The sequence below is a fragment of the Dysidea avara genome, chromosome 1, assembly GCF_963678975.1.
Source record: "Dysidea avara chromosome 1, odDysAvar1.4, whole genome shotgun sequence".
NCBI lineage: Eukaryota > Metazoa > Porifera > Demospongiae > Dictyoceratida > Dysideidae > Dysidea > Dysidea avara.
The window spans coordinates 49,276,718-49,302,409 of NC_089272.1; the positions used below are offsets into that span (position 1 = coordinate 49,276,718).

General features: G+C 38.2%; 1 protein-coding gene and 1 long non-coding RNA gene across 6 annotated transcripts in view; one reads left to right on the top strand and one right to left on the bottom strand.

The window, feature by feature from the left end:
- The window catches only part of LOC136267200 (uncharacterized), a 95,330-nt gene that overhangs the window by 69,028 nt on the left and 610 nt on the right, over positions 1-25,692 (top strand). Inside the window, exons 1-6 of one of the 3 annotated variants that reach the window (XR_010706577.1) lie at positions 18,527-19,162; positions 20,335-20,772; positions 24,081-24,204; positions 24,603-24,676; positions 25,219-25,466; positions 25,543-25,650. This is a non-coding gene — a long non-coding RNA (uncharacterized lncRNA). Of the gene's footprint in view, positions 1-18,526; positions 19,163-20,334; positions 20,773-24,080; positions 24,205-24,602; positions 24,677-25,218; positions 25,467-25,542; positions 25,651-25,692 lie in introns of those variants that run through there. The other 2 variants (XR_010706576.1, XR_010706579.1) reach the window with 2 other exon arrangements.
- On the bottom strand, positions 1,425-12,120 carry LOC136266338 (E3 ubiquitin-protein ligase TRIM71-like). 3 transcript variants are annotated; one of them, XM_066061373.1, is made up of 7 exons: positions 11,528-12,120; positions 3,495-4,027; positions 2,917-3,161; positions 2,112-2,220; positions 1,976-2,061; positions 1,831-1,926; positions 1,425-1,780 (listed from the first exon to the last, which is right to left on the bottom strand). In XM_066061373.1, exons 1-5 carry the CDS (start codon positions 12,047-12,049, stop codon positions 2,049-2,051), a joined length of 1,422 nt encoding a protein of 473 aa, XP_065917445.1. In that variant the 5' UTR covers positions 12,050-12,120; the 3' UTR covers positions 1,425-1,780; positions 1,831-1,926; positions 1,976-2,048. The 3 variants fall into 3 exon arrangements, with proteins under 3 accessions (XP_065917445.1, XP_065917439.1, XP_065917430.1); XM_066061367.1 differs by having other exon boundaries at positions 1,831-2,061; XM_066061358.1 differs by lacking the exons at positions 1,425-1,780; positions 1,831-1,926 and having other exon boundaries at positions 2,028-2,061; positions 2,112-3,161; positions 11,528-12,119.

Here is a 25,692-nt window from a genome sequence, read left to right on the forward strand (position 1 = left end):
ATTAGTAACAGTTATAATCTGAACAGCTATATAATCAAGGACAAAACTATATAACTATAGTTAGAAACATTTTATTAGTGTGGCATATATACCTAATATTAGAGTTAAGAGTAGTGTGACTGCTCTATTGGAATCCCTGACTGCTCTATTAGAGTATCTCGATCTTTTACAGTAAAAAATAAGTGTCTTGCTGGGTCACATGCACTTAAGCACCTGTAATATTAATAATAGTCCTCATAAACTAGGGTTCCAGGTTTACCATGCGGGCGGGTGACCAGAAACTAAGGTTTGACTTGGTGTGGCCTTATTAGGCGCGCTTAAAAAATTTGAAGCTAAAGGAGTCCATACGTCTGCAGGTTATCTTATGGTCGCAGCAGCTGTTACTGGTCACCAGGTTGTGTTTAACTCGGTGTTTAGTGGAGTCCTGATAATGGAATGACAGTTTGTGTATAAGTTTTTAATGTGTATCACAGTGGCGGATCCAGGATGGGGCATTTGGGGCAAATGCCCCCCCCCCCCCTCCCCCCCCTTCAAGAAATTGCATACAAGATCGAGATACTCTAATAGAGCAGTCAATTACTCTAATAAAGCAGTCACAATGTTCATGAGGCAGTGTAGCTTACCTATGAAGCTATAAATAGGATTTTATTTTACATAACAGACGTGATATAGTTGGTAAGGATAACTAGCTATTATTGTCGGGACCTTTTTCTTTTTTTTTGGTCTTCAACTGGTTTTCAGCAAGTTTTTTGGTCTTCAACTGTTTTTCAGAAAGGTGCCCCCCCTCTTTCCAAACTCTGGATCCGCCCCTGGTCATTAGTTCATTGTAGGGTAAACTGCTACAAATCATTTTTGTTTGTGTGACATTAATTATTATAGCAATAATTGTGTAGCCACCATATTAACGAGGTTATACTTATTAATGACTAATTGTACATAACAACACTTGAAATATCACCTCATTGGTGTGTGTACACAGGAATTTTCCACTAGTACTACAGCTAAGTGACTGTTCTATTAGAGTAGTTAATAAATATTTACCAGACTACGTATACGTTAAAGTATGATTTTTATTCAGAATAGTACAATGTGGCCAGATCTGCAAGAACCTCAAATGTTAGTGGATTTATAAATTCTATTTTTGTTTTACCTAAAGGAATGGTCAACTGAAATTTTGAAGTTACAGTGCTACAAATCTATTTTGTGATGTTGTAAATAAACTTTATTACTACCATACAATATAAAATTTTGTTTGGAGGAAATTTTGAGTTAAATTAGTTGGATGCTATTATTTTGGAAAATGCTTGCCCATACTGCATTGTCTCTATTAATTTTACTTGGATAAAATTTAATTTATTGTATCATATGCAGCATCAGTAATGTGTCCCTCAGTTAACTACTATTCATAAGTCATAAATCCCATTAAGGCTGTTTTCATATAATAATTACGTACATGAAAGAAAATGATTTATTCAATTCTCAAATACACAGAAATACATTTGTCCAATCAGTACAGTAATGACCACAACCACTTCTACAGGAGAGTAGGATCTGGTGATATTGGTCAGTATTGGACACTGGTGTGTTTAAAATACATTAAGCCAATCAGAATGTCTTAGGATTACATCATCTTCTACATGTGGTAATGGAGAACTAATAAATTGACAGATGACCCAAAAATCCTAACCAATATCACCAGACCCTATACCCTAGTGTGGAGGAGGTGTGGTGTGGGTGTGAGTAGTCTGTGGGTAAACAGGAGAACATGTTGTAACACCTCCTGAATTAAACACATTTAAATTACACATCCAAGTAGGGTAGTACACATACCTTATTAAGGTGAACTGACTAATTTAATTACTTGACAACCACAACAAATCCCTCAGGTAGATGTCACTACACTGGGTGGATCACATGATCAGGACACTGGTGATTTATTAAGTTCACACATTGTCAAGTTAAACATTCTCATTACTTTATACACACAGTACAATCTGATTGGCTAAGTTCCCAATGACATCATTTCATATGATCTTCATTGTACACATCTACTTTCTCCACCTGTATAAAAAAAGATACTTGTATGGCAGCTCTTCATCACCAACACTTACTGGTCACTTTCTGGTAACAGTGGTTGTGTGGTTGTCATGGCTACATAGTAACAACACAAAACAACCACACCATCATCCCTCACACACCAATATATAGCAATCAATCTCTCTAGTTAGAATATTATCATATCAAGTAAACAAGTAGTAACCATGGTAATAATGGATTGCATCATACAAACACACAATATAACAATTTAACCGATAACTTGTAGTCTCTTGTTGTTGTACTCCACAACATAAATACTCCCAGTAGAATAGTCCATTGCTATACCATTAATACCATAAAATTCTCCTTGTTGAGATCCCTTCTTTCCAAACCTTTCTATTAACTGATGGGTGGGGCTCCATACTCTAATTTTATTGTTATCACCAGCACGACCAGCTATGATGTGACCATCAGGGCTAACAGTAATGGCCCATGGACTGTCACATGTTATCCTACTAATAAAACTGCCAGTATGACTGAAGAGACTAATATGATTACCATCAAGGTCACTAACTAACACTCTATTGTCAGTATCAATTGCTATTCTAATAGGATTCTGAAATTGTCCAGGGTTGGATCCTTTACTGCCAAATGTAAATGCAAATTTATCATCTTGTTGGAATACCTGGACCCTGTGATTCCACCCATCTACAACATACAACATTTTATTACTACTGAAGACTAGTCCCCTAGGATCATTAAACTGGCCATTGTTGTTCCCTCTATTGTTACCAATTATTGATAAGAGTTCTCCTCGTAGGGAATACTTCTTCACTTGATTACTACTAAAGTCGCTAACAGCTATGATGTCATCCTTACTGACTGCTACACCATCAGGATCAACCAATCTGTTGTCACCACTTCCTCGTCCAATCACTGCTAATAAGGCAAAGTTACAGTCCAGCACAATTACACACTTGTTAGTATCATCAATAATGATGACTTCATTATTAACTCCTATAGCAACATCACTGAGTTTACCAAACTTGTTCCCTCCATAATGAGTCATCACTTGGCAGTGTCCTTCTCTCATCTTGCTGTAGTCTCTCAGTACAACTGATATCCTACAGTAACATGACAGGATCACATGATCTACTGTACATTAATAATACTGATGACATCACTTCCTGTATGTACAGGAAATGAGATAACATTATAGTGGAAAGTTTGCCGAATGATAATCACTTGTATGTTTTGTATGTATGACACATTGTATGGGAAAATAATACATGTATAGCTATTGTATAGTAGTGTGACTGTATAGACTGACTGTGTAGTAGTGTTAATATGTATAGTCATTGTGTAACATTAGTATACAGTAACTGAATAAGTATAATACAATCACACCTCACATGTTATCCACAAAACACTCTAATAGAACACACACTATTCCTTACTTGTGAAGACTGCCTGGGATGTGTTGTCCATCAACTAAAACTGATATCATGTGATCTCCAAGTGTCCTGGGCGTGAAGGATACTGCGTAGTTTTCACCACTAATATCCTTCACTATTATGGCTTCTCCAGTTTTGGTGGTCACGGACACTTTTACTTCACTACTTTTGTCATCAACAATGTCACCATTGACATCTCTAAGTGTTACCATTAGTGACGTCTCTTTGTTCATTATTGTCATTGCTGTAGGGAAGGTCACTTCACACTTGCTGGGGTCTAGTGGAAATCCGCCCAACTTGGTCACCTCCTCACAAAGACGTTCCACTTCTTCATACTCAACTTCTCTTTGTTCCTTCATTACTGGTTCCAGTCTTGATCTCTTCTTCATTAACATCAGGTGATCTTGTCGTCGCTCCAGTATCTTCCTCCTCCTAACCAGTTCAGTGGTAGTCACTTTGTTCTCTCTTGTCTTCTTCACCAGTTCTAGACAATTCTGTAGTTGTGTCCATAGTAGTAACAATCTCTCCAGCTGCAGCTAATATTAAAACAAGAACAACAATAACTGGAGACACATCTTTACCACTACCAATCCCAGGAAGAACTACTTTGCAGCAAATTACTGATGTTTGCATTGCTGGTTTAGGCCATGCAAAGTTAATTATATGTTTCTGGTCCTACCAATTCCCCAAAATTGACCAGGTGACCAGGCTTTTTTTTTTTGCAACTTTTGGATATGGTATACTACATCTGTGACCGTCTCAGCAAAAACCCGACTTGTTCGCACAAGCATGTGTATTGAGAAAATTGATAGGGTCCGCAATCCGAAAAATCAACTTTTACAAATCGATCCCCCTACCATTGTGGGATGTTCATTGTGGTATCCCATTGCAAGATTCACCATGAAACCGGAGGCACGATTGTTGTCTTCACAGAAATATCGATTTTAGTATTTCGTGAGATGCAAATATTATCTTTAAAATTTTGTGCTCCACACAAAGAACAGGATAGAACTTGCTCCTTAGCTAGATATTATCTACAGTTAATGTAGTTAAAAAGTACGCACAGTAATAAGCAAATGATTCACTGGGTTCCCGGCACAGGGTCGCTTTCTCTCAAAAAGCAGAAGACGAAGCACAAATTTTCGAATTCAAACTGCCCTACCAGCCAAGACAAGAAAAGCCAACTCTTCCTCATAGTGATGTGATAAGGTTGGATGCATAGTCTGTCTATGCTGTTAGTCTGGATAGGATCTGACACTTCTCACCATCTGGGTGAAGAACGTCAAAATTTTCGTGCGTCATTTCAAGGGATACTCTCAATGGTACCAAAGTGCTTTCCAGTACTTCTGATGCCACACTGGTCACTTAATTTTGTTTAGAATGATGGATCAAAACGTTTGGTAGTAGTAGTAGTTGGTGTTTCTGTGATTTCATATGATGCAGTATACCAGCAGCTCACCCGGAGCTCCACCCAGCTCAAATCAAAAATGACAGATTATGTGCTTTTTTCGGTTTGTTTTTGGATGTTTTGCAGCATAATGGTGATGTAGGGTGATCTAGTGAAGATTTGAAGCCGCTGTGGAGCGTAAGAGGTGAAGTCAAATTTGGACGATTTTGCTGCCTCCCTTGATGCATAGCTTAGAACGAGGCGTGGAAGCCGTGGATGAAATAATAATTGACAACCGCTGCTACCAAACGTTCAGGGACATCTTTTTCCATAGTTTTAGTTTATAATTGATGATTATTGTGGCTGCAGAGGCGCTGGAATTGGCTAGAAAGCGCGACACAATTCTTTGATGCTGCAGAAAATTTTGACGTTCGTCACCCAGATGGTGAGAAGTCTCAGATCTTTTCCAAACTAACAGCATAGACAGACCATGCACCCAACCGTATCGAAACACTATGAGGAAGAGTTGGCTTCTCTTGCCCTGGGTGGTAGGGCAGTTTGAATTCGAAACGTTGTATCTCTTTGTCTGTTTTTTCAAAGAAAGCAACCCTGTGCCGGGCACCCAGCGAGTCATTTACTTATTTCTGTGAGTACTTTTCAACTACAACAACTCTGGATACCATTTGGCTAAGTAGCAAGTTTCATCCGGTCCTATGTGTGGAGCACGAAATTTTAAAAATAAAGTTTGCATCTTGCGAAATACTGAAAACAATATTTCTGTGAAGACAACAATCGTGCCTCCGGTTTCATGGTGGATCAAGCAATGGGATACTACAATGAACATCCCACAATGGTAGGGGGATTAAATTGTAGAAGTTGATTTTTCGGATTGCAGACCCTAAAATTGAAATTTAAAATAATTCGTAAAATTATGCATGCTACAAAAAAACTACGCAAGTTTTTATCAGGCCAGTACTTGAAGAAGGAAGACTCAAATCGATTAAAACTATATACCATCTTATTCGTCTGCTCATGGAGAGTTCGACAATCTTTGTTTCGTTTCTCTAGCTCCAATGGTATGCGTGTCACGTGCGTTTGTTTACGATACGGTAAACGTAAACAAGATTGTCATCGTTTCTTCTACCAAACCGCCTTCATATCCATATGCGCAAGTATCTACAGGGCTAATACTATACCTTGGTTGATGTGCTGATCCATGGTGAACGTTATAAGCCAAATTGCAACATTGTAGACTAGTCCAAACGGAAGTTATGGCTGCGAATGTAAGCGCCTGTAGTTTATTTTCAGTATAGTCGCTGTACAAATCGATTACTTTGCTCTTCCTACTGTCTATCGCTATAGTTCTAAAACTACACACCACAGAAGGCTCAAACTTTGGTGGTCCATTCCTTGGACACTGCTGAGTGAATAAAAAAATATTTAAATTGTGTGAACAAGTCGGATTTTTGCTGAGACGGTCACATTTGACATAGCAGTACATGGAATTATACGGAAAAACAAAGTTATTGTATAAAGTTAGTGCATCTTTATAAGGAAAGTGTGATATCTTAGTAGTAGCTAATTTACTAAAGCTAAGTTCACATCAATAAGATTATAGCTAATTCACTTTAATTCACACTCTCTGAAAGTATTACAAACAGCACACATTTATATAGTCACACTAAGAGAATGTTCTAGAACTACAAAGGAAATTAAAAGTTACTAAAATAAGTATCAAGTACAAGAAACTAAAAATAGCTAATTTTATTCATGAACATTAGTCTACAAACCTACAGATTATTGTCTCTATATAGTTCAAAGTCTACAATACCACATCTCCTCCCTCTGTCAAGAGTGACTTTGTCCATCAAAGTTAAGTGTAAGACGGTCAGGAGGTCGACGTTGTCGTAACGGATAATGTCTTTCAGGAGGTTCTGTTGTAGCTGGATTAGTGGTATGCTGTTCGGTGGTAGCTTCAGAGACAGTGGTATCCTCTGGTGGTGAATAAGGATAAGTGTCAATGTCAATAGTGTCAGATGAGGTGGTAGCAGGTGTGGCTATAGCCTTTGGAGTGACTATCCTATGACGTAGTTGGTCTATGTGATGTTTGACAGTTCTGCCATTATTAATTGCAACACTAAAAGTCACTGGACCCAGTTTCTGTAGAATCACACCAGGTATCCATTTGTGTGGTCCATTGTATTCTCTGACAAATACAGAAGTGCCTGGAAACATAGGTTATGATCTAGAATGTTTGTCATGATGTTGCTTCTGATCTGCTTGTTTAGATGTCACTTGTTGTTTTGTGTTTGGCATCATTAAGTCAAAACGTGTTCTCAGTTTTCGTTTGAAGAACAGTTCACAAGGAGCAACATTAGTGGTGGCATGAGGAGTTGCACGATACTCAAACAAGAATTCTGATAAACGGTGGTGAATTGATTTGCCATCATTGGAACTAGCCTTCAGGGTACGTTTCAGTGTTTGTACAAAACGTTCAGCAAGGCCATTTGAGGCTGGATGATAGGGAACACTGAGAATGTGTTTAATACGATTGCCTTCTAGAAACTGTGTAAATTCTGCAGATGTGAATTGAGGACCATTGTCCGATACTAATTGTTCTGGCAATCCATGACGAGCAAACAGTGACCTTAGGACTTCAATTGTCTTTACAGAGGTAGTAGTTGACATCACTTCTACTTCTGGCCACTTTGAGTGTGCATCTACAACAATAAAAAACATGTGACCCAAGTATGGCCCTGCAAAGTCAACATGAATACGTTTCAATGGGATGTCAGGCCATATCCAAGGGTGTAGAGGTACTGCAGCCGGATTGGCTTGGTTAGCTTGGCAAGATTGACAAGATTTGCCCAATTCTTCAATTGCTTTGTCTAGTCCAATCCACCAAAAGTAGCTTCGTGCAATTGCCTTCATTCTTGTGATTCCAGGGTGATTAGCATGAAAAGATTTCAGTACTTGTGAATGAAGTGTCTGTGGAACAATCACACGCATACCCCACATCACACAGCCATTCTCAACACCAAGTTCATTCTCACGGTGTTTGTAGGGTTGAAGTTCCTCTGGTACCTTGGTAGGCCATCCCTCTTGCACATAATGGTAGACTTTGCCAAGTATGGTGTCACGCCTGGTAGCTTTCTGAATATCTCCAAAAGTTACAGGAAGAGCTTGCACTTGTGCAATGTTAAAAGTGGTTACACACTGAGAATCTAAGTCTGGAAGTGTTGAAGGTAACGGTAACCTTGACAGACCATCAGCATTACCATGGTTTGTAGTCGACTTGTATTGGATAGTGTAGTCATATGCTGACAGTAAAATTGCCCATCTTTGTAAACGTGCAGCTGCTAGAGAGGGTATTCCCTTCTTTGGTCCCATGATTGTAACTAATGGTTTGTGGTCAGTTATGAGAGTGAAATTACGCCCATAGAGGTAACGGTGAAACTTTTTAACACCAAAAATCAGTGCCAGAGCTTCCTTTTCTAGCTGTGTGTAGTTCTTTTCTGCACTTGTTAATGTACGGGAAGCAAAAGCTATTGGACGTTCGGAACCATCTGAGAAAATATGAGAAATAACTGCACCCACTCCATATGCAGAGGCATCAGCTGCTAAGGCAATTGGCAAATTGGGGTTAAAATGAGTAAGTACACAAGCTGAGGTTAGCTGTTTCTTGGCATTCTGAAAAGCTTTGGAACACTCAGTTGACCAACACCATTTCTTGTTTGATTGTAAAAGTGAGTTCAAAGGGTGTAAAAGTGTTGACAAATTTGGAATAAATTTTCCATAATAGTTAATCAAGCCCAAAAATGATCTAAGTTGTTGCACATTGGCAGGAGGTGGGGCTTTCACAATGGCCTCTACCTTCGAAGGGACAGGTTCAATACCATCCTTAGTTATCACATGTCCTAAGTACTCAATAGACTTAAGTAGGAACTCACACTTCTCCAGTTTCAGTCTGAAACCATGAGTAGTCAGTCGAGTAAACACCTGTTCAAGGATACAGTGGTGACTGTCTTCATCTGAGGTACTGACCAATATGTCATCAATATAGCAGCACACTCCAGGAATTCCTTGTAGGACAGTGTCCATCAGTTTTTGGAAAATAGCTGGAGCTGAGGAAATGCCGAAAGGCAATCGGTTGTAGGCATACAGACCTTGATGAGTGTTAATAGTCAAGTAAGGTTTTGAGTTGTCTTCAATTGGCAACTGTAAGTAGGCTTGGGACAAGTCTAGCTTAGAAAATATTTTCCCTGACGATAAGGTAGAAAACAGCTCTTCAGGAGTTGGTAGTGGATATTCTTCAACTGACAAAGCTTGGTTGACGGTAACTTTGTAATCTCCACAAATACAAAATTTCCCATCTTTCTTTGGGACTGGAACAATTGGTGTGGCCCACTGGCTATGAGGAACCTTAGAGATTATCCCTTGCTTTTCTAGCCGATCAAGTTCTTGGCTGATGGCATCTTTGATTGCAAAGGGAACTGGTCGTGGTTTGAAAAATCGTGGAGTAGCATCTGGCTTTATGTGAAGTGAAGCTGTGAATGGCTGAATCTTTCCAAGTTCTTTTGAAAACAGTGTCTCATGCTGCTGTAAAAGTGAGTTAAGTGGCTTCAGTTTAACTGTTCTTAAGGTGAAAATGTTGTGCCAGTCAAGTTGGATGTGTTTCAGCCAATTTCTGCTTAGGAGACTTGGTCCATTCCCTTTAACAACCACTAGCATCAGCTTCCTTGTTTGGTTGCCATACTTCACTGTCACATTGAGTGTGCCCTCTACCTTCATGCATTCATCTGTGTATGATTTGAGTACCAGATTAGATGAATGCAGAGTTTTGTTTCTAAACAAAGCTTGTTATGTGGCTTCTGATATGACAGAGAAAGCTGCCCCAGTATCAACCTCCATGTCAAGTTTCTGTCCATTTAGAGATAATGAAACAATAATGGGGTCAGCAGAACGAGTGTCCACTCTATGGAGCCCAAATTCATCTTCACTGCTGTTAGCATTTTCATCAGCAGGTGGTTGTGTGTCATCTTGTAAATGATGGGTCGTTTTGCCTTTGATGTAAGTTTTTGTTTGTCCAGGAGTTGATTTAGTTTGAGGGACTTTGGTATGTGAAGCCTTAGAGCGACAGGCGGGGGCGATATGTCCAGTCTTGCCACAGTTGTGACATTGAGCCTCTTTAAATTTGCAGTTTGCAGCACTGTGATTTGAACGCCCACAACGATAGCAGTTTTCAAATTGACGGTTAGAGTTTGCTGGGCGTGGTCTTATTGCATTGATTGTGTCAGTCTTCTTAAATGATTTAGAGTCTTTATCAGCTGACTCCATCCCCCTCGCGATTTCCAAAGCCTTAGGATAGGTCAAGGTAGTCTCTGCTAATAGACGGCGTTGTATGGCTTCATGATGGAGCCCACATACAAAACGATCACGTAAGGTTTCTTTCAGATTACCTTTGAATTCACAATGAGTAGCAAGCTTCCTCAAGGCTGCATCATACTGTGCAATTGACTCAGTAGCTGTCTGATCACGTTTATGAAAAGGAAATCTTTCTGTAATTATGGAGCGTTTCGGTTGAAAGTGATCGAGTAGAGCTTTTGAAATAGCTTCAAGTGATTTTTCACCTGGTGTAGCTGGAGCAAGTAGATCACTTAGGAGAGTGTAAATAGAAGCACAAATTGAACTAAGTAACACTGCAACTTGCTTCTTAGCATCAATCTCATTGGCTTCAAAGTATAAGGTTACTCTTTGTAAGTATGACTTAATAGAGTCTGATTCAGGTCGAAATTCCTGCAGTTTCCCAAAATGAGTAGCCATAGCGTGAGTATATAGAAATTCTCGTCGCCAATATGTGATATCTTAGTAGTAGCTAATTTACTAAAGCTAAGTTCACATCAATAAGATTATAGCTAATTCACTTTAATTCACACTCTCTGAAAGTATTACAAACAGCACACATTTATATAGTCACACTAAGAGAATGTTCTAGAACTACAAAGGAAATTAAAAGTTACTAAAATAAGTATCAAGTACAAGAAACTAAAAATAGCTAATTTTATTCATGAACATTAGTCTACATACTCACAGATTATTGTCTCTATATAGTTCAAAGTCTACAATACCACAGAAAGAGTGTTTACAAGACATGAAAAATCTTTCAACAGAAATAAAATATTACAAATTATTGTATGGTGATTGTGCAATTCGTTCAGCAAAAAAATGACCAGGAAGGGAACCAGAAACATATAATTAACTTTAGCTTTGACTGTCAATTTCAAGCCAGTTTCAAGTCTTTAAGTCAGTAAAACAGATAATGTGTTTGTTTTCAATTTTCTCTAATAGAGAATACTAAATGGTAGGTGGGAGGGGCTCATCTATTACACAAGATCATGTGAATTGGTTTGGTATGTAAACCTGTATGGGGTTATAAATAAACTATAATAGATCTTGCATGACAACAACACATGTCATTTGCGGTAATTAATATTATAGTTTAAACATAAAAAATGAATTGATTTGATTGGTCGAAATCTTGTGCATGTGATTTTGCTGGTATTTGTTGTCACACAATATCTATTAGAACTGCTGTATCATGTTACTGACAATAACACTTTTGTGCGGCAGATTAACTACAAAATAATACCTTTAGTGTGTTCTCCCTCTTGTCTGCTTCTTTGGTAATATCTGTTATGACTTGTTCTTCTCGTTCATCGATGACTTTTCTAAGAGCATTAAACACCTCCCTTGTCCTCTCCATGTTGTGCTCCTTTCTGCTCCTAACACGTTGTTTCATTTCCTTCACAACGGACACTGCTCGTTTCGTCTCTTCCAGTAAGCCCGTCATGTGACCCACAGCTTCTCCCAGTCTCCTGGTTTCTTCATCAGTCACACTTGTAATGCTAGTACGCTGGTGTGTTGAGTGTCCATGGGAGACACAATCTCTACATAACTCAGTTCCACATTGTCTGCAGAACACGTCAAGTTTTCTTCGTGGATGATCAGCACAATATTTATAAACGGGCGTGGTGGAGGGATACTTCAACAAAGCGGCGCATTCTTCGCTACAGTTAATAGCATCTTGAAGTTGGTCTGGATTATCAAAATGTTCCATCAACACTTGACACTTCGCCACAGAAGACACGGAAGGAAGGAGAACAGAAGCCATTTTGACCAAACGCACGGCACACTCTTTGAATATAGACCTTATTCACAGCTACTAGGCGCGCATAAAAAAAACGAAGTGTATATTTAGCCGGTACCGGTTTGCAAACACTAACGGCTATTGTACCGGCACTAGTAGGTTGCCCCGAGCATTCAACTTTAGGGCACGCGTCTAGTAGGTTGCCCCGAGCATTCAACTTTAGGGGATGCGAAAAGTAGTTCCTTAGCGTTAGGGGTAGGCTAGGGTTCAGCTTTGGTTTCTTCTTCACTCTTGTTCACTTCAGTCGGATGTTTATAACGTAGAAACTAAATAATATGACTAGCTGCAGCACCGGTGGTATAATCGTTACAAACATTGTTTATGAGTACGGATGCCCGGGTTCGAACCCTCGCTTAGACAACTTTTTTTTCGCTTTCTTAGGTTTTTTGTACAAGTTTTTTTTAATGCACGTAACATTCTATTCTAAGTATTATACCCTCCACTGCCGGCAGAATAGCCGGCAAAACAGTGTAACCGGTACCGGCTCTATATAACCTGCCTAAAAAAAATTGAAGTTGAAGTCCGTACGTCTGGTCATCTATGGTCGCAGCAACCGCTATTGGTCACCAGGTCGTGTTTAATGGAGTGCTGATAACGGAATGACAGTTTGTGTGTAAATTTTTAATATGTAACTGTGCTCATTGTGAGACTGTATGGTATTTATCTGTGTGTGCTGTGCAAAAATCTCAGTAAATACATAGATACTATAGCTTATACTGATGATATCACATAACTAATGTGTGTTACAGACAGCTGGTTAGCAATATTGTTCATTAAAGTAATGTAGGTAGCACCTGTCCTTAATTGCGTTTACTTGTTAGTGAAAACAATACAGAAACAACAAGCATGTTCTCTCAGACTCATGGTTGCTCCAGGTGTTGGTCCCCTTGTCTGTACCATAATTACTCTAGTCTGCCCAGCCTGGCTCGCGCTAATGCGCAAACACCGTCTGGTGACAATGCTCAAGTTTCTTGGGCCCGGAAGTGCGATCCAGCCAAAATATTGGCTGGCCAATCAGAATTAACGAGTTGCATAATCGCATGAATGTATTGGAAGTAGATGAAAAAGCAGATGATTTAAAGCCGTTTATCAGAAGTCACTCACCTAGGTTGTTCAAAATGTTTGTTGTCAAATTGTTTTTTTCCGATCTCACCTTATGAATCTTGACTTCACATTTCACCAGAAATGAAACGCTATCCTCTAATACGATAAATGAAGAGATCGCATCTAGTAAACTCCCTTTCTGAGATTTACTTTATTCCTAGCCTTTTTCAAACGGTTTTTCACTGTTTTAAAATGATTATGCAACTCCTCGATTCTGATTAGCCAGCCAATATTTTGGCTGGATCACATTTCTGGGCCCAAGAAACTCGAGTATTGTCACCAGACGGTGTTTGCGCATTAGCGTGAGCCCAGCTGGGTGCGAGACTAACATTACTTCAGCTGTTACATCACTTCAGTTGACCTAATGTTTATAATATAAACTATGTTGTAGTGTTTAGCTATGTGCATGGATTGTCTGAGTAGTTTGCTGAGAGCAGTGGCAAATTATAAGAGGACTTCAGTGGTACACATCTCATCAAGTGCTGATGAGCCGGCTCAGAAGGCAAGCATGCAGTATAATGGTACACATCAGCTACCCAGTACACAATTGTCTTCTCAGTCAGCCACACAGTGTTTTCCATGTATGCAATACATTGCCAGTCACCTCAGGTAGTCACCTCAGGTAGTCATAGTAAACAGTGTTTAAAACATACTGAACAGTGGTAACAGGCTGTGAACAAAGTCAACAACACACATGCTATAGGACTGGCTCCTGCAGGAGCTACTTCATCCGAGTGGGTGGCAATGGAAAGAATGATGGAAGATTTCATCTGCTCTATTTCATAACAGATCAGTTACAGGTTTCTGACTCACTGCTTCACAGGCTCACTGTTAGCCTCCTAGCAGATCTCTAGAGGGATAGTTGTCTAATAATAACAGGTACAACCTTTCATGTATTCCTAAATGTTAACATAAGAATCTCAACCTTATACTTGACAAACAAACAGTATAAAAAAACAGAACAAAAAAACAGAATTTATGTTATGTTTAAAATGACACTGATATAAGACATTGAGGAGAGTTGTTCTGGAAACACAGTAACAGTACTACAATGAAAAATTAATTTATTATTCATACTCCCCAGTATAGAGCAGTAACACATGACGTCACAGTAGTTATATAATCACTCCTGTAGGGCAGAAAATGTGTGCATCTAACCTGAGGTTTGTTTAAAATGTCTTAATGTGACCATGTTACCAGGAGCAAGGAAGCAAGCAGTTTTTAGTGCAGGGTTATGGCAAAAAAAATGTGTGGACACAAGGATTTTGACACTTTCAAAAATACAATAGAAGAGTCCTCCCACAATGTTTATATCAACAAATCAACATACAATATTTCATTATTTCTTATTGAAGTGTTGTTTGGTGACAATCATTTTTTCAAGCTTATCTTTGTAACTAACCTGATGCCCCTTGCCCCACGGAATTTGCTGTTACACATTTTAATTGACGTAAAAGTTATCCCTTTATGGGCTAAAATTACCTTTCAACTGTGGTGGGGATTAGACAAACCCTATCCCCCAGTAGTGGGGCTTTAGCTCTTGCAAACTGTCAAATGCCCCACACATATGAGGTGGTATGGGGCTTAATGTTGATAGATGGATAACTTTCACCATGAACCGGTATTTACTAATTTGACTACATTACCTCAAATACCAACTCTTCCTTGGTTCTACTGCACTAATAAATAACTTCTATAGCCTTTTATGTAGGTGTAGTGTGTAATATAAATCATGACATACAGTTTAGGCATTACTGGCAAATTGTGTTCATTGTACAGGTGAAATGGCTACAAAACAATTTCTGTGAACACAACAATGAATTACTAACCTTTTCAACCACACATGGGTTTGTCTAACAGGCGCTTCGTCACTAGCGTAACAAGCCTTGTCTGCCCATTTTGTACACACGTTAATTATGTGACATCATCAGTTTCCAATCCCTTTTCTATAATATCTATAGGTTAGCATTGGCATAGATATTATAGCTTCTATAATATCTATGGCATAGGTACCTCGTTTCTAACACCCCCAACCACTATGGAGGGTGTTAATGAGTTCCAACAAGCTTTTGCCCACATTCCGACCCACAGACATTCAATATTTGGTTCTACGTTTTTTCAACAGCAAGATTTCAAACCATTCCATGACTTTGACGCCATAGAGTCTGCTTCACTGGCAAATACCATGAAGAAGAAAGTGGTATGGTTTAAAACACAAAATATGTTTACCTGTTAGGCATAGTGTCAGTCGCTTTTGTCACCAAATCCATGCCTTGCTTCGAATGACGCACGACTCATCAACTGGCAAGTGCCAAAATGATTTAGAATTCAAATTTTGAATGTTTCTGGGTAGAGAGATGTGGGTGAAAGCTTGCTGGAATCCATTAACACCCTCCATAGTGGTTGGGGTGTTAGAAACAAGTTATCTATTCTAACCGTTCAAGGGGGTGTCATGTCGGCTCACGCTGTAGGTAGATCTGCGACCGTGGTCAAAGTCTTGACTGGGGAAAATTTCACCTTGACCCTTGACTTGCAACGTTTATCGTCTTTGACCTGTGACTTGAGCATTTCTTGCTGATCTTTTTGCCTCCACTTATTTCTCTATTTTCCTATACACACCTGCGCTTGTAACCTAGTATAATATTTTCTTAGTGCATGCTACCAACAGCTGGAAAGAAAAATCATTATAATTACGGCAAAATGCTGGGAGCTTCAAAGCATCTTCTTGGAGACCCTTACTTCTTGTGAGTTACATATAATTTCGTAAATTTGATAATAGCTATGTATAGTTTTTGATTGTGGGTTTTGAACCTTCTGTATCGTCTTGACCCTTGACCCACTGTAAGAGCTATTTTGTGGCCTTGACCATTGACTTAGAGTTTGACCGTGGTCGCAGATCAACCTACACAGCAAGAGCCAGAGTGACACCCCCTTGCCATTCCAGATCCTTTTTCGGAGCAGGCGCTTATAATTCCAATCGATAAACGCTGTGCAGAGAAAAAACGGTCTGGCCATGCGAGACTAGTATCTGTGCTCATTGCAACTGTATGTGAGACTGTGTTTGTTTTGTTTACTTACAGTATGATTAAACCTGTCCTTTGTACAACCCTGACCCTATACATCACCATAATGTAGTACACTTATGGCAGTCATTTACAGCCTACCAATCTAGGAAATAGTCTGGTAACACCCACCTCTTTGTATTATAGCGGAAGGGTCTGGTGACCATAGTATATGGTACTTGTGCTACTATCAGAGCCAATCAAATCACATTATCCAGTTTAAATAAGCATGTGACATAAACCATGTAGTTGTGCCATTAATAACACAATAACATGATGACCAAATTAGAAAGCAGTGGATAATCCCCAAGTGAGACTCTGAGATGCACACACAGTAAAGACTTTTGTTAAGAAGTATAAACTTTCGTGCTTTCTTTGCCAAGTTACAAACTAAACAAGTAATACTATTATTACTTTGCAGAGGCAGATCCAGGAGCTGGCAAGGGGAGGGGCACAAACAGGCTAAGTTGTAGGTGGTTGCAGGGAAAGCCAGATTCTCTTGTTAGTTGCTGCATTTTCTGAAGCAGCAAATAATCACCTCTAATAGTGTCTCACTGTTGATTTTTGACATTTTAGCTTTTGCAGATGATTGCGAGGTCTTAAAAGCTGTATAAAAGGCTATGAATCTCTTAAACAGCAGCAACGTCATAATTATTTTAGAGGCACTTGGTATGCATGAAGGTGCTGAGGGACAATTTCACAACTATATAGTTTGACTTTGATTTCAGTTAAATTGTAATAAATGCTACATATTTTCATTAGTTATAAATTGATCATTCTTAACTTGACATAAAGTTTAGTATTTTAATCAGAAGTACATGTATTGCTCCTCCACAAAGTGAGAGGGGGGGCGTTTGTCCCAAATTCCCCATCCTGGATCCGCCATTGCTTTGTGCACACATTTGCATTCCAGTCACACAAGTGCCATACACTATGGTCACCAAACCCTTACGTTATGTGAAGGGGTGGACTACCTAGGAAACAGATAAACCTTGAGACTTGGTCTTGATGTCTAGAACTATCTGTACATTATTGTAGTCAGAGATGACAGGTGGAATAGCTGTCATGTTCAGACACTGGACAAAACACATATAATACACATGCTCATCTTCATATAGACATCAATATAGTATTGAGAACATGTTTTGTAGTGCTAAACTACACATGAGACCTGTAGTAACTGTGTAGAAGTCTTTCAAAGTTATTTCCCCAGCTAAAGATATTAGCGTTCTGTGATATAGTGCATTTTGTGTATCACATATCACCATCAATAAACTGTTCGATACGATACTGTATCATGATACTATAATGAAGTGGTCATGGCTAGTTATAACTGGCATACTAGCTAATAGTTGTAATAATATCCAATTTATCTGTACCTTAAAGAGCCGACACTGATTCTACATTCACTGTGTATACATTTTAAATTTCTTTATTCGGTGATGCTGATAAACTACTGATGTGACAAATAGCTAGTGTGTTCTGATATGATTTTTAGTACGGACAACAGAGTTGCTGTTAAAAAGCACATCTCTACCTGGATACCTGCCTCTATTACACCACCCAGACAATTAGCTACCACATGCAGCTCTTCATACCTAAAGTGTAACAGCTACTGTTTTTAGAAGACCTGGGTAAGAATGTTTAACCATAACAGCAGCATTTATACATGTATATTTATATGGCTTTTTGTAAAATTGCATTTTATAGCACAAGTTAATAGAGAGACTTTCTATTTGAGTATCTAGATCACTGTTACAACAATAGAACAATCACTGACTGTTCTACTAGAGAACTTTGATATATTGTTCTTGTATTTCACTCACAGAAACACCACAACAACTATGTGGAGTTGGCAGGTTTTGATGACAAGACACTTGCAGACCAGTACCAGAAGTGACTTATTCAGATGTGAAGGTTGACTTGAGGTAGGTTTCTACTGAGCCCCAATAGACACAATACAAACCCTAGGGGTTAAGTGGGTATTTGTAAGATATTCAGATCGTACTTCACACATAGCTAGGCTTCAAGGGAATTATACAATGTGCTTGTTTTGTAAAAATGCTTAGTACAACTCATTATATCATCAAAACTAGTCTACACACAATTTGTTCTGGTATTAACATCAGCCACTCAACTATTCTTACAGGTACAAATGACATCAACTGATTCTAAGCTTTAACAACTGTTTATTTTGTTCAGTTTCTGTAGTCAGTTACACCTACGCATTTTTTGTCAGTTATCAGCCATGACTCGCCCAGCACGGATCAAACTAACTTGCACTACTTAAATATCTGTTATACTACTCTCTTCCTTGTTCCTGACACCGTGGTTTTATTTAGAAAGACAGTCTCAACAAACCTCAGGTAAAGTAAACTCGTGCCCCAATGGCATGCATACTTTTTCTGCCCTGCAGAAGTGATTATGTAACGACTGTGATGTCAAGTGTTACCGCTCTATAGCACCATCCACCTTCCTTCTTTTGTACATTTAAATAATCGTGTGACTTGAGATAATTGGTATATTGTACCAATACTAACTCGCCTATTAAAAGGGGTAACAAAACCACATGATAAAGGTTGAACAAACCCCATAATAATATTATAAGATAATGTGTGATTAGTTGTGGTTGAGGATGGTATGTTAATGGGATGATGTAAGAAACCCTATACTCTCTGAAGTGGTAGTTATGTACATATAAGGTCATAGAATAATAGTGTTTATACTGTATGTAGTTGTATCACTTATTGGTGTGTAGTGTATGGAACTTGTTAAATGTGTGAGATTTTGAAGATTGAACACATTGAAACACTGTGTTAAGATTTCATGGACATGATAAGTCACTATTGATAATTGACTTCAGATCTACTTTGTAGATAGTGCTTGTGCCTTGGGAGAGTATGCCCTTAAAGTAGAACCTGTTGTTGTGTAGAGTTTGTGTACTATTGTTGTGTAGAGTTTGTGTACTATTGTTGTGTAGAGTTTGTGTACTATTGTTGTGTAGAGTTTGTGTACTATTGTTGTGTAGAGTTTGTGTACTATTGTTGTGTAGAGTTTGTGTACTATTGTTGTGTAGAGTTTGTGTACTATTGTTGTGTAGAGTTTGTGTACTATTGTTGTGTAGAGTTTGTGTACTATTGTTGTGTAGAGTTTGTGTACTATTGTTGTGTAGAGTTTGTGTACTATTGTTGTGTACAGTTTGTGTACTATTGTTGTGTACAGTTTGTGTACTATTGTTGTGTACAGTTTGTGTACTATTCAAGTTACTGGACCATGTAGTGTGTATATAATATACAAGTAGAGGAAGGTGAAAAAGTTGAGGGCTCAAAATATTTGAGCAGACCCTTGTATGGAAGCTGGAGTCTTGTTAATGGTTATAGTGATTACAACAGTGTGCTTTGGTGCACTCAGCATGCTCCTTTTAGGCCCCCCCCCCCCCCAAAAAAAAAAGTTTTGGTGCTATGCGATTGATTTGGGTGGTACTTTTTGTAAAAGCATTGTCAATTAAAATTCATGACAATGTTTTATCATGTGATACACTTGTGACATCCAAAAGGTGCCATGCAAAATAGTGAGAAAGTTTGTCCATGCAAAATGAAGTTTACTACCTGACAAAATGGTCTTTGTACAGAAATGGTCTATATAATTAGAGTTGAGTGATAGTGGATTATTGTGATAGGTATATATATATAGTAACAATCGTGATCTTAATGGTACACTATCGTGCTATCACGATTGCTTATCCATGTCTGTGCTTGGGCAAATACGTATATGGATAACAAAAGCAAAGATGATAATGTTGAAGTTCAGTAAACTGTAAAAGACCAGTAGCATGAGCATGAACAACAAAGATAACAACTGTAATACTCACACAACAATTATAATAGTTGTGCTGTCGCTCAGCTCTATATAAAAAGGTGGTCTTTAAGAGGTGGCCACTAAGTAAGGGTTGTACTTTAGTTATAATAACTTGATTATTACCATTTTCTGTTTACGGTTTCCGTTTCCACTGATTCCAATTGCTCATTTTGTGCACTTGTAATCACTGTTAACCACCTATAAAAAACAAGTGTTTTTTTGCAGGCACTGAAACTTGACACCTCTAGCTATAGACGAAAAGTTCATATGTGATAGCTATGCAAGAAAAGATGGTATTAGCTTTTTGCAGAGTGGCACAATTGTAGACAGTGTGGCTTTGTTGTGCTTCTTGTGAGTTCTGAACTAATTCACAGACTGTATCACTCCTCACAGGTCCCCCAATTTACCAGTTAGAAAGGAGACTGACCTCACTGGTAATATCATGGGACACATTCAGCCATACCTCATGTGGTGATGTGACATACAATGTGACCTTATCTGATGGGACAACAGAACTGGTGGAGGAGAGAACCACTACTAGTAATACTATCAGTTTCACTGATCTTGATAATGATACTCAATATGAAGTGACAGTGTTGGCTATTAACAATGCTGGACCAGCAAATGTTGTTACTACTAATGTAACCACCTTAACTCCTTCAGGTTAGTGGATGTGTGTTAGTTGAGTTGTGATAATACCATGACAATAATGTCTTGTGTTGTGTAGGGCATTATACAACAGTTACACATGCCACATTATGTGAGCCCATGAACAATCAAATATCAAATTACTCACTATAAACAAAAGGATTCGATTATCTAGTAATTGTTTACACAATGACAACCACAAAGCCATTGTATAACTTTGAAGTACAAAATCAGCCTGGGAAAACCCACATGTAAAATTTTACAGTAAACTTATCAGTCTAGTAGTGTTTATATGTACCAGTAGTGAAGAATGGCTCTGTCGAGTACTGTGAGTTTAAGCACAATAAACATTGCTTACCTGTTGATTGACAGTTAAAGAAATTATCTTCAAGTGTGGTTTTTAGATGTTTGAGCAAGTGCACATGTACATATGTGCATGAGGCCACTGTACAAAAGTAGCAGTACGCCACTCTAACCTTTATGATCTGTCTCCTTACTGTTTCTCTTGTTAATAGTACCAATATCACTTGGAATATTTTGCTACAATGTTATTATCGACCATCAAAAAGTGTGTGATGTCATCTTTCCCACAATCATGAGTGAGGGACCAGTTATCCCTGTTCCCCTTCACTTTAGGGCGTGATCATTACAGATCTACTAACACTTTTGACAGACGCTATACAGAGCTCTTATAAAGTTATGCTACAGGTATTTATAATTGATTTTGCCATAACTATTATGGCTGTTGTGGCTGTGGTTGGGCAATGTATTAATTAAAGTATCACTACAACAAATTAACAAACAAAACCACAATGAAAGGTTAAAGTCACACACTATTATTATGAGGTCATTTTTGTGGTCTGTGGGAGGATATTCCTGTAAGTAGAGATCCCCCAAAAATGATGCGTGCACCTAAAATGCCATTTTCAAGAGACATCTTATGCCACGAAAGTCACCTTTACGGAGTAATATTAGTCCATCTAAGGCCAATAAAACTTGATTACCAGTTTCTCGCTCAGATTTTTGAAAATTTGATGTGGGCAGGTGGTTATTATTCATTATTTTCCAAAAGCACAACACACATCCAAACATGAAGATTTTTGCCAAAAAAAAACAGTGAGATCTACATTGATTACTCTTGCATTAAATAGCTGAAGTATAACAAGTGATTTTTCCATTAGAGTATAGCTGATTGCTCTATTAGAGTAAAAGTGACTGCTCTATAATAGTATTTTGATCTGAAATACCAATAATGAAATTCCATGCGGGTGTATCAAAAGCATGCGGGCGATGACGCGAAATTGCTAATCAAATTTCATTGGTCTAACATGAAATACAGTATTAAATACAAGAAAACACCTAACAGTGACTGGATATAGAATTTTTTTAAAAAATCGCCCAAACTTGAAATTTCGTTTGACTCACTCACTCACTCACTCACTCACTCACTCACTCACTCACTCACTCACTCACTCACTCACTCACTCACTCACTCACTCACTCACTCACTCACTCACTCACTCACTCACTCACTCACTCACTCACTCACTCACTCACTCACTCATCACAGTCGCAAGCCTAGAGGCCAAATGAAGGAGTGCATGGCCACCATTTTACGTCACAATAATAAACTCACCAGTGGGATGTGCCTTATGGGTTTTTACCACTTTTCGCTGTTTTCTTCTTTCAGATGCAGGAAGTGTATTGACCAGACCAAATTTGTTGTCTTCCTTATGGACTTTTTTCTTGTGTCCTTAATTCAGAGAGTTTGTTTAGAAAGACATCAGCTGTGGACAGTGAGACCTTAATTACCCAAACTTTTGATTATCCAAACCCTTTTATAATTATCCAAACAGTAGCAGTGACTGTATTTTGTCAACAAGTGTATGTTCTATTAGAGTAGTTGAACATGGCTCTGTATTTTATCTCAACTAATTCACTTTAATATCTGAACACTTTTTTGTGATATTCACACAGGTATTCAGGTAAAAATAGAGGTTCCACTGTTCCTATAAAATAATATAGGTGCACTGATATGACATTTAGCTGATATTCCAATAACCGATATAAAACAAGCAGAAGGAAAAATTATAGGAATTTTAAGCTGGATTATGGATCAAAAAACAAAACAGCAGGTTATAGACTGAAGAGTAGGGATTAGATGTCTGCCAGAATATCTGTAGGTATAGGCAACCTTCCTTGTTTCACAACTTTCAGCTGTTTCCTTGCTTTTTTGTTCTTTGATCACTAATCCAGCTTAAAATTCCTAAATGTGGGCGAAAAGCATGACACAGCCAGAGGGAAGCTGTATTGCGCTATCGCAAATTGACACCTTGTGTTGTCAGCAAAAAGAACTGGAACACAAAGGAGGACAAAGGTAAGTCCATGATACGTGCATTGTACATGCTGTGGTTGGTGAAAAAGCACATTTTGGAACGAAGCGACGTTGAACAGTGAAAAAATCAAGCCTGTAGCCTTATCCATTGTTGAGTTATGCTTGGCTGAAGGCATCAGTTAGTTAGTTAGTCAGAATAAATTTCTAGTAAATAGAAAATATTTAGAAATTTGTTGGAAGGGTTTGGGGGTCACTCTGAAGGCATCTTTGGGCTTGGCTATGCCTAACCAATATTGCCAAGCTGTTATGAAGGATATTTGAGGCTGGTTTTAGGGTGATATTTTTTGGACAAGAAAGCCCAAAACTGCATGATTCCTAATATACAGTACTACCATACTGTATGATAATATTATCAAGCTGATTAACAAAGCCAATCTAATATGGTAGCATAAACTTTTTCTTCTCACAATTTTCACTCAAAGTTCAGCTGTAAAGTGACAGTGTGGGACTTCAATCAATAGTCGACATTACATAAACAGGCACTGCTAGAGCACGAGTGCCCATAAATAGATGTTAATGTATATCTGTATCTGCTACTTATTTACACATGTTACTGATCTGATACTGATATACAAAAACAAGGCTGATATAGCATAACTGATAACCTATAGCCGATCTGATTTTTGGTGTACCACTAATTGTAAATACTGTTTATATTGTAGTGTTACTTGTTTGTTGCTTTAATTCTTTTCTCTTAATTCTATGTGTAATAAACATTACTTAACACTTTTTAAGATTGTATTGTGTTAAACAAATTAATTCTATTCTTGTTCTGCAAAGCTCCCTTGGTCATCTTTGTGTGGAGTAAAATGACAATAATTAATGTACTATGTGAGAAATGTTTAATGTCTATAAGTGTACTACATGTATGTGTCACTAATATGGAGAAACAGAACAATTAACTTGACTTTTTGTTTATTTAATACAGTGACTGGTGTAAATGGAAACGATGGAAATGGAGAATGGAAAACGTCAAAACTTCATCCATGCTACTGTAAAACTCTGCTTAGTGGTCACCACCTGGTTACTAAGACTACCTGACCACATATTTGGTAAGTGTAATGAGGTTCTCACTTCATCAAGCCAGTCATAGGTTTCCAAATCTGTTTTCTTTTGCTTGCATGCACCCATATAAAATCAAGGTAGTTTCTACCTTGTCAGCTTTACAAGGTAGTTTCAAGGTTGGTAAATAATTGTATAACCAGGATAAGGTTGTATTCCAGAACCATATGGTTGTTGGGAGGTTGTATTACCATGATAAAGTTGTCAGAAGGTTGTTAGTTTATTGTACGTATACCACCATAAAGTTGTTTCTTAGAATATAATTGACCATCGTAAGGTTATATGCTCTTATACATTATATAATCAATGATTACCACATGTGTACATATAATGGTATACTATTTTGCATGTAAAAAAAACTAAGTTGCATGTTCACTTCTTATAATAGATATGTGTGCTGTCACTGCTGTGGATATTGAACCAGTGCTAATGTGATTGGGCGCTTGATTTAAATAAACAAATGTAAGTTTGTAGTTATTGTAGTCTACAGAGATATCATGCAGTGATTAAATCCTATAAAGTCTGAATGTTTATTATAGTGGAGACCTCAGAAAAGTTTCCAATATAGATAAAGTTCCCTTAAAATATGAATATTATTAGGTGATAGTATAGTACAATTTACCTGACCCAAGCCATATAGCTATAAGAAAACAGCATCACAACAAGTGTACATGCACTGTACATTATATAGACAGAATCTAGATGTGTCTAACCCATCTGTGCATGCTGGCCTGCACACCTCACATACCCATGGTTGCCCACTGAGTGGATCCGCCAAGTTGGTGTTGATAGGAAAAAGTGTTTCAGAACTATACTTTCACAGACAGACATTCAAGCATATAATCAGTGACCCTTACCAACAATCATGCTGAACTACGTACTGTTAATATTACATATGTTATGTAGTACATGGGAGCTACATGCAGACCATACGACATGACTATAGCATACCAACTCCTGCAAGTAATTTACCAAGCCAGTAATGTGCAATGATCTCTTCACAGGTAAAAGTATATGCAGCGCAGCAAACTGAAGTCTCATTGAAGAACAAGACATGATGAAGAACATCTATAGCCTGGCAGACCACGGCATGCAGTGTGCTATAATTGACAATGAAGGCTAGGGGCAAAGAAGACAGGACTACACTACTGAAGCATGGCTATAACATTTCTTCACAGCATTGAGCTATGATGATTGAACCACTGCAATCACTCAGCCAGCAAAGAGTAGATTGAAGATAGCTCCTGGGGAGGTGAGAAGGCGGCTCGCGTAATTGTAGTTAACCCGAAATTTAGCCTCACTGATAGTGTTTATTACTTTCTCACCAGATGAAACTACTTGCTACAGTGTACTACAGTGACTCAGTAGTGAACTCAGTCCAGTTATGAAATGATTCTCCACTCAGTATCAAAGCTATCCAGGCAGGTTTTCTTCAGGTCAGTAGCTAAAGTAATTATCGCTTGTGAATATTATTAACA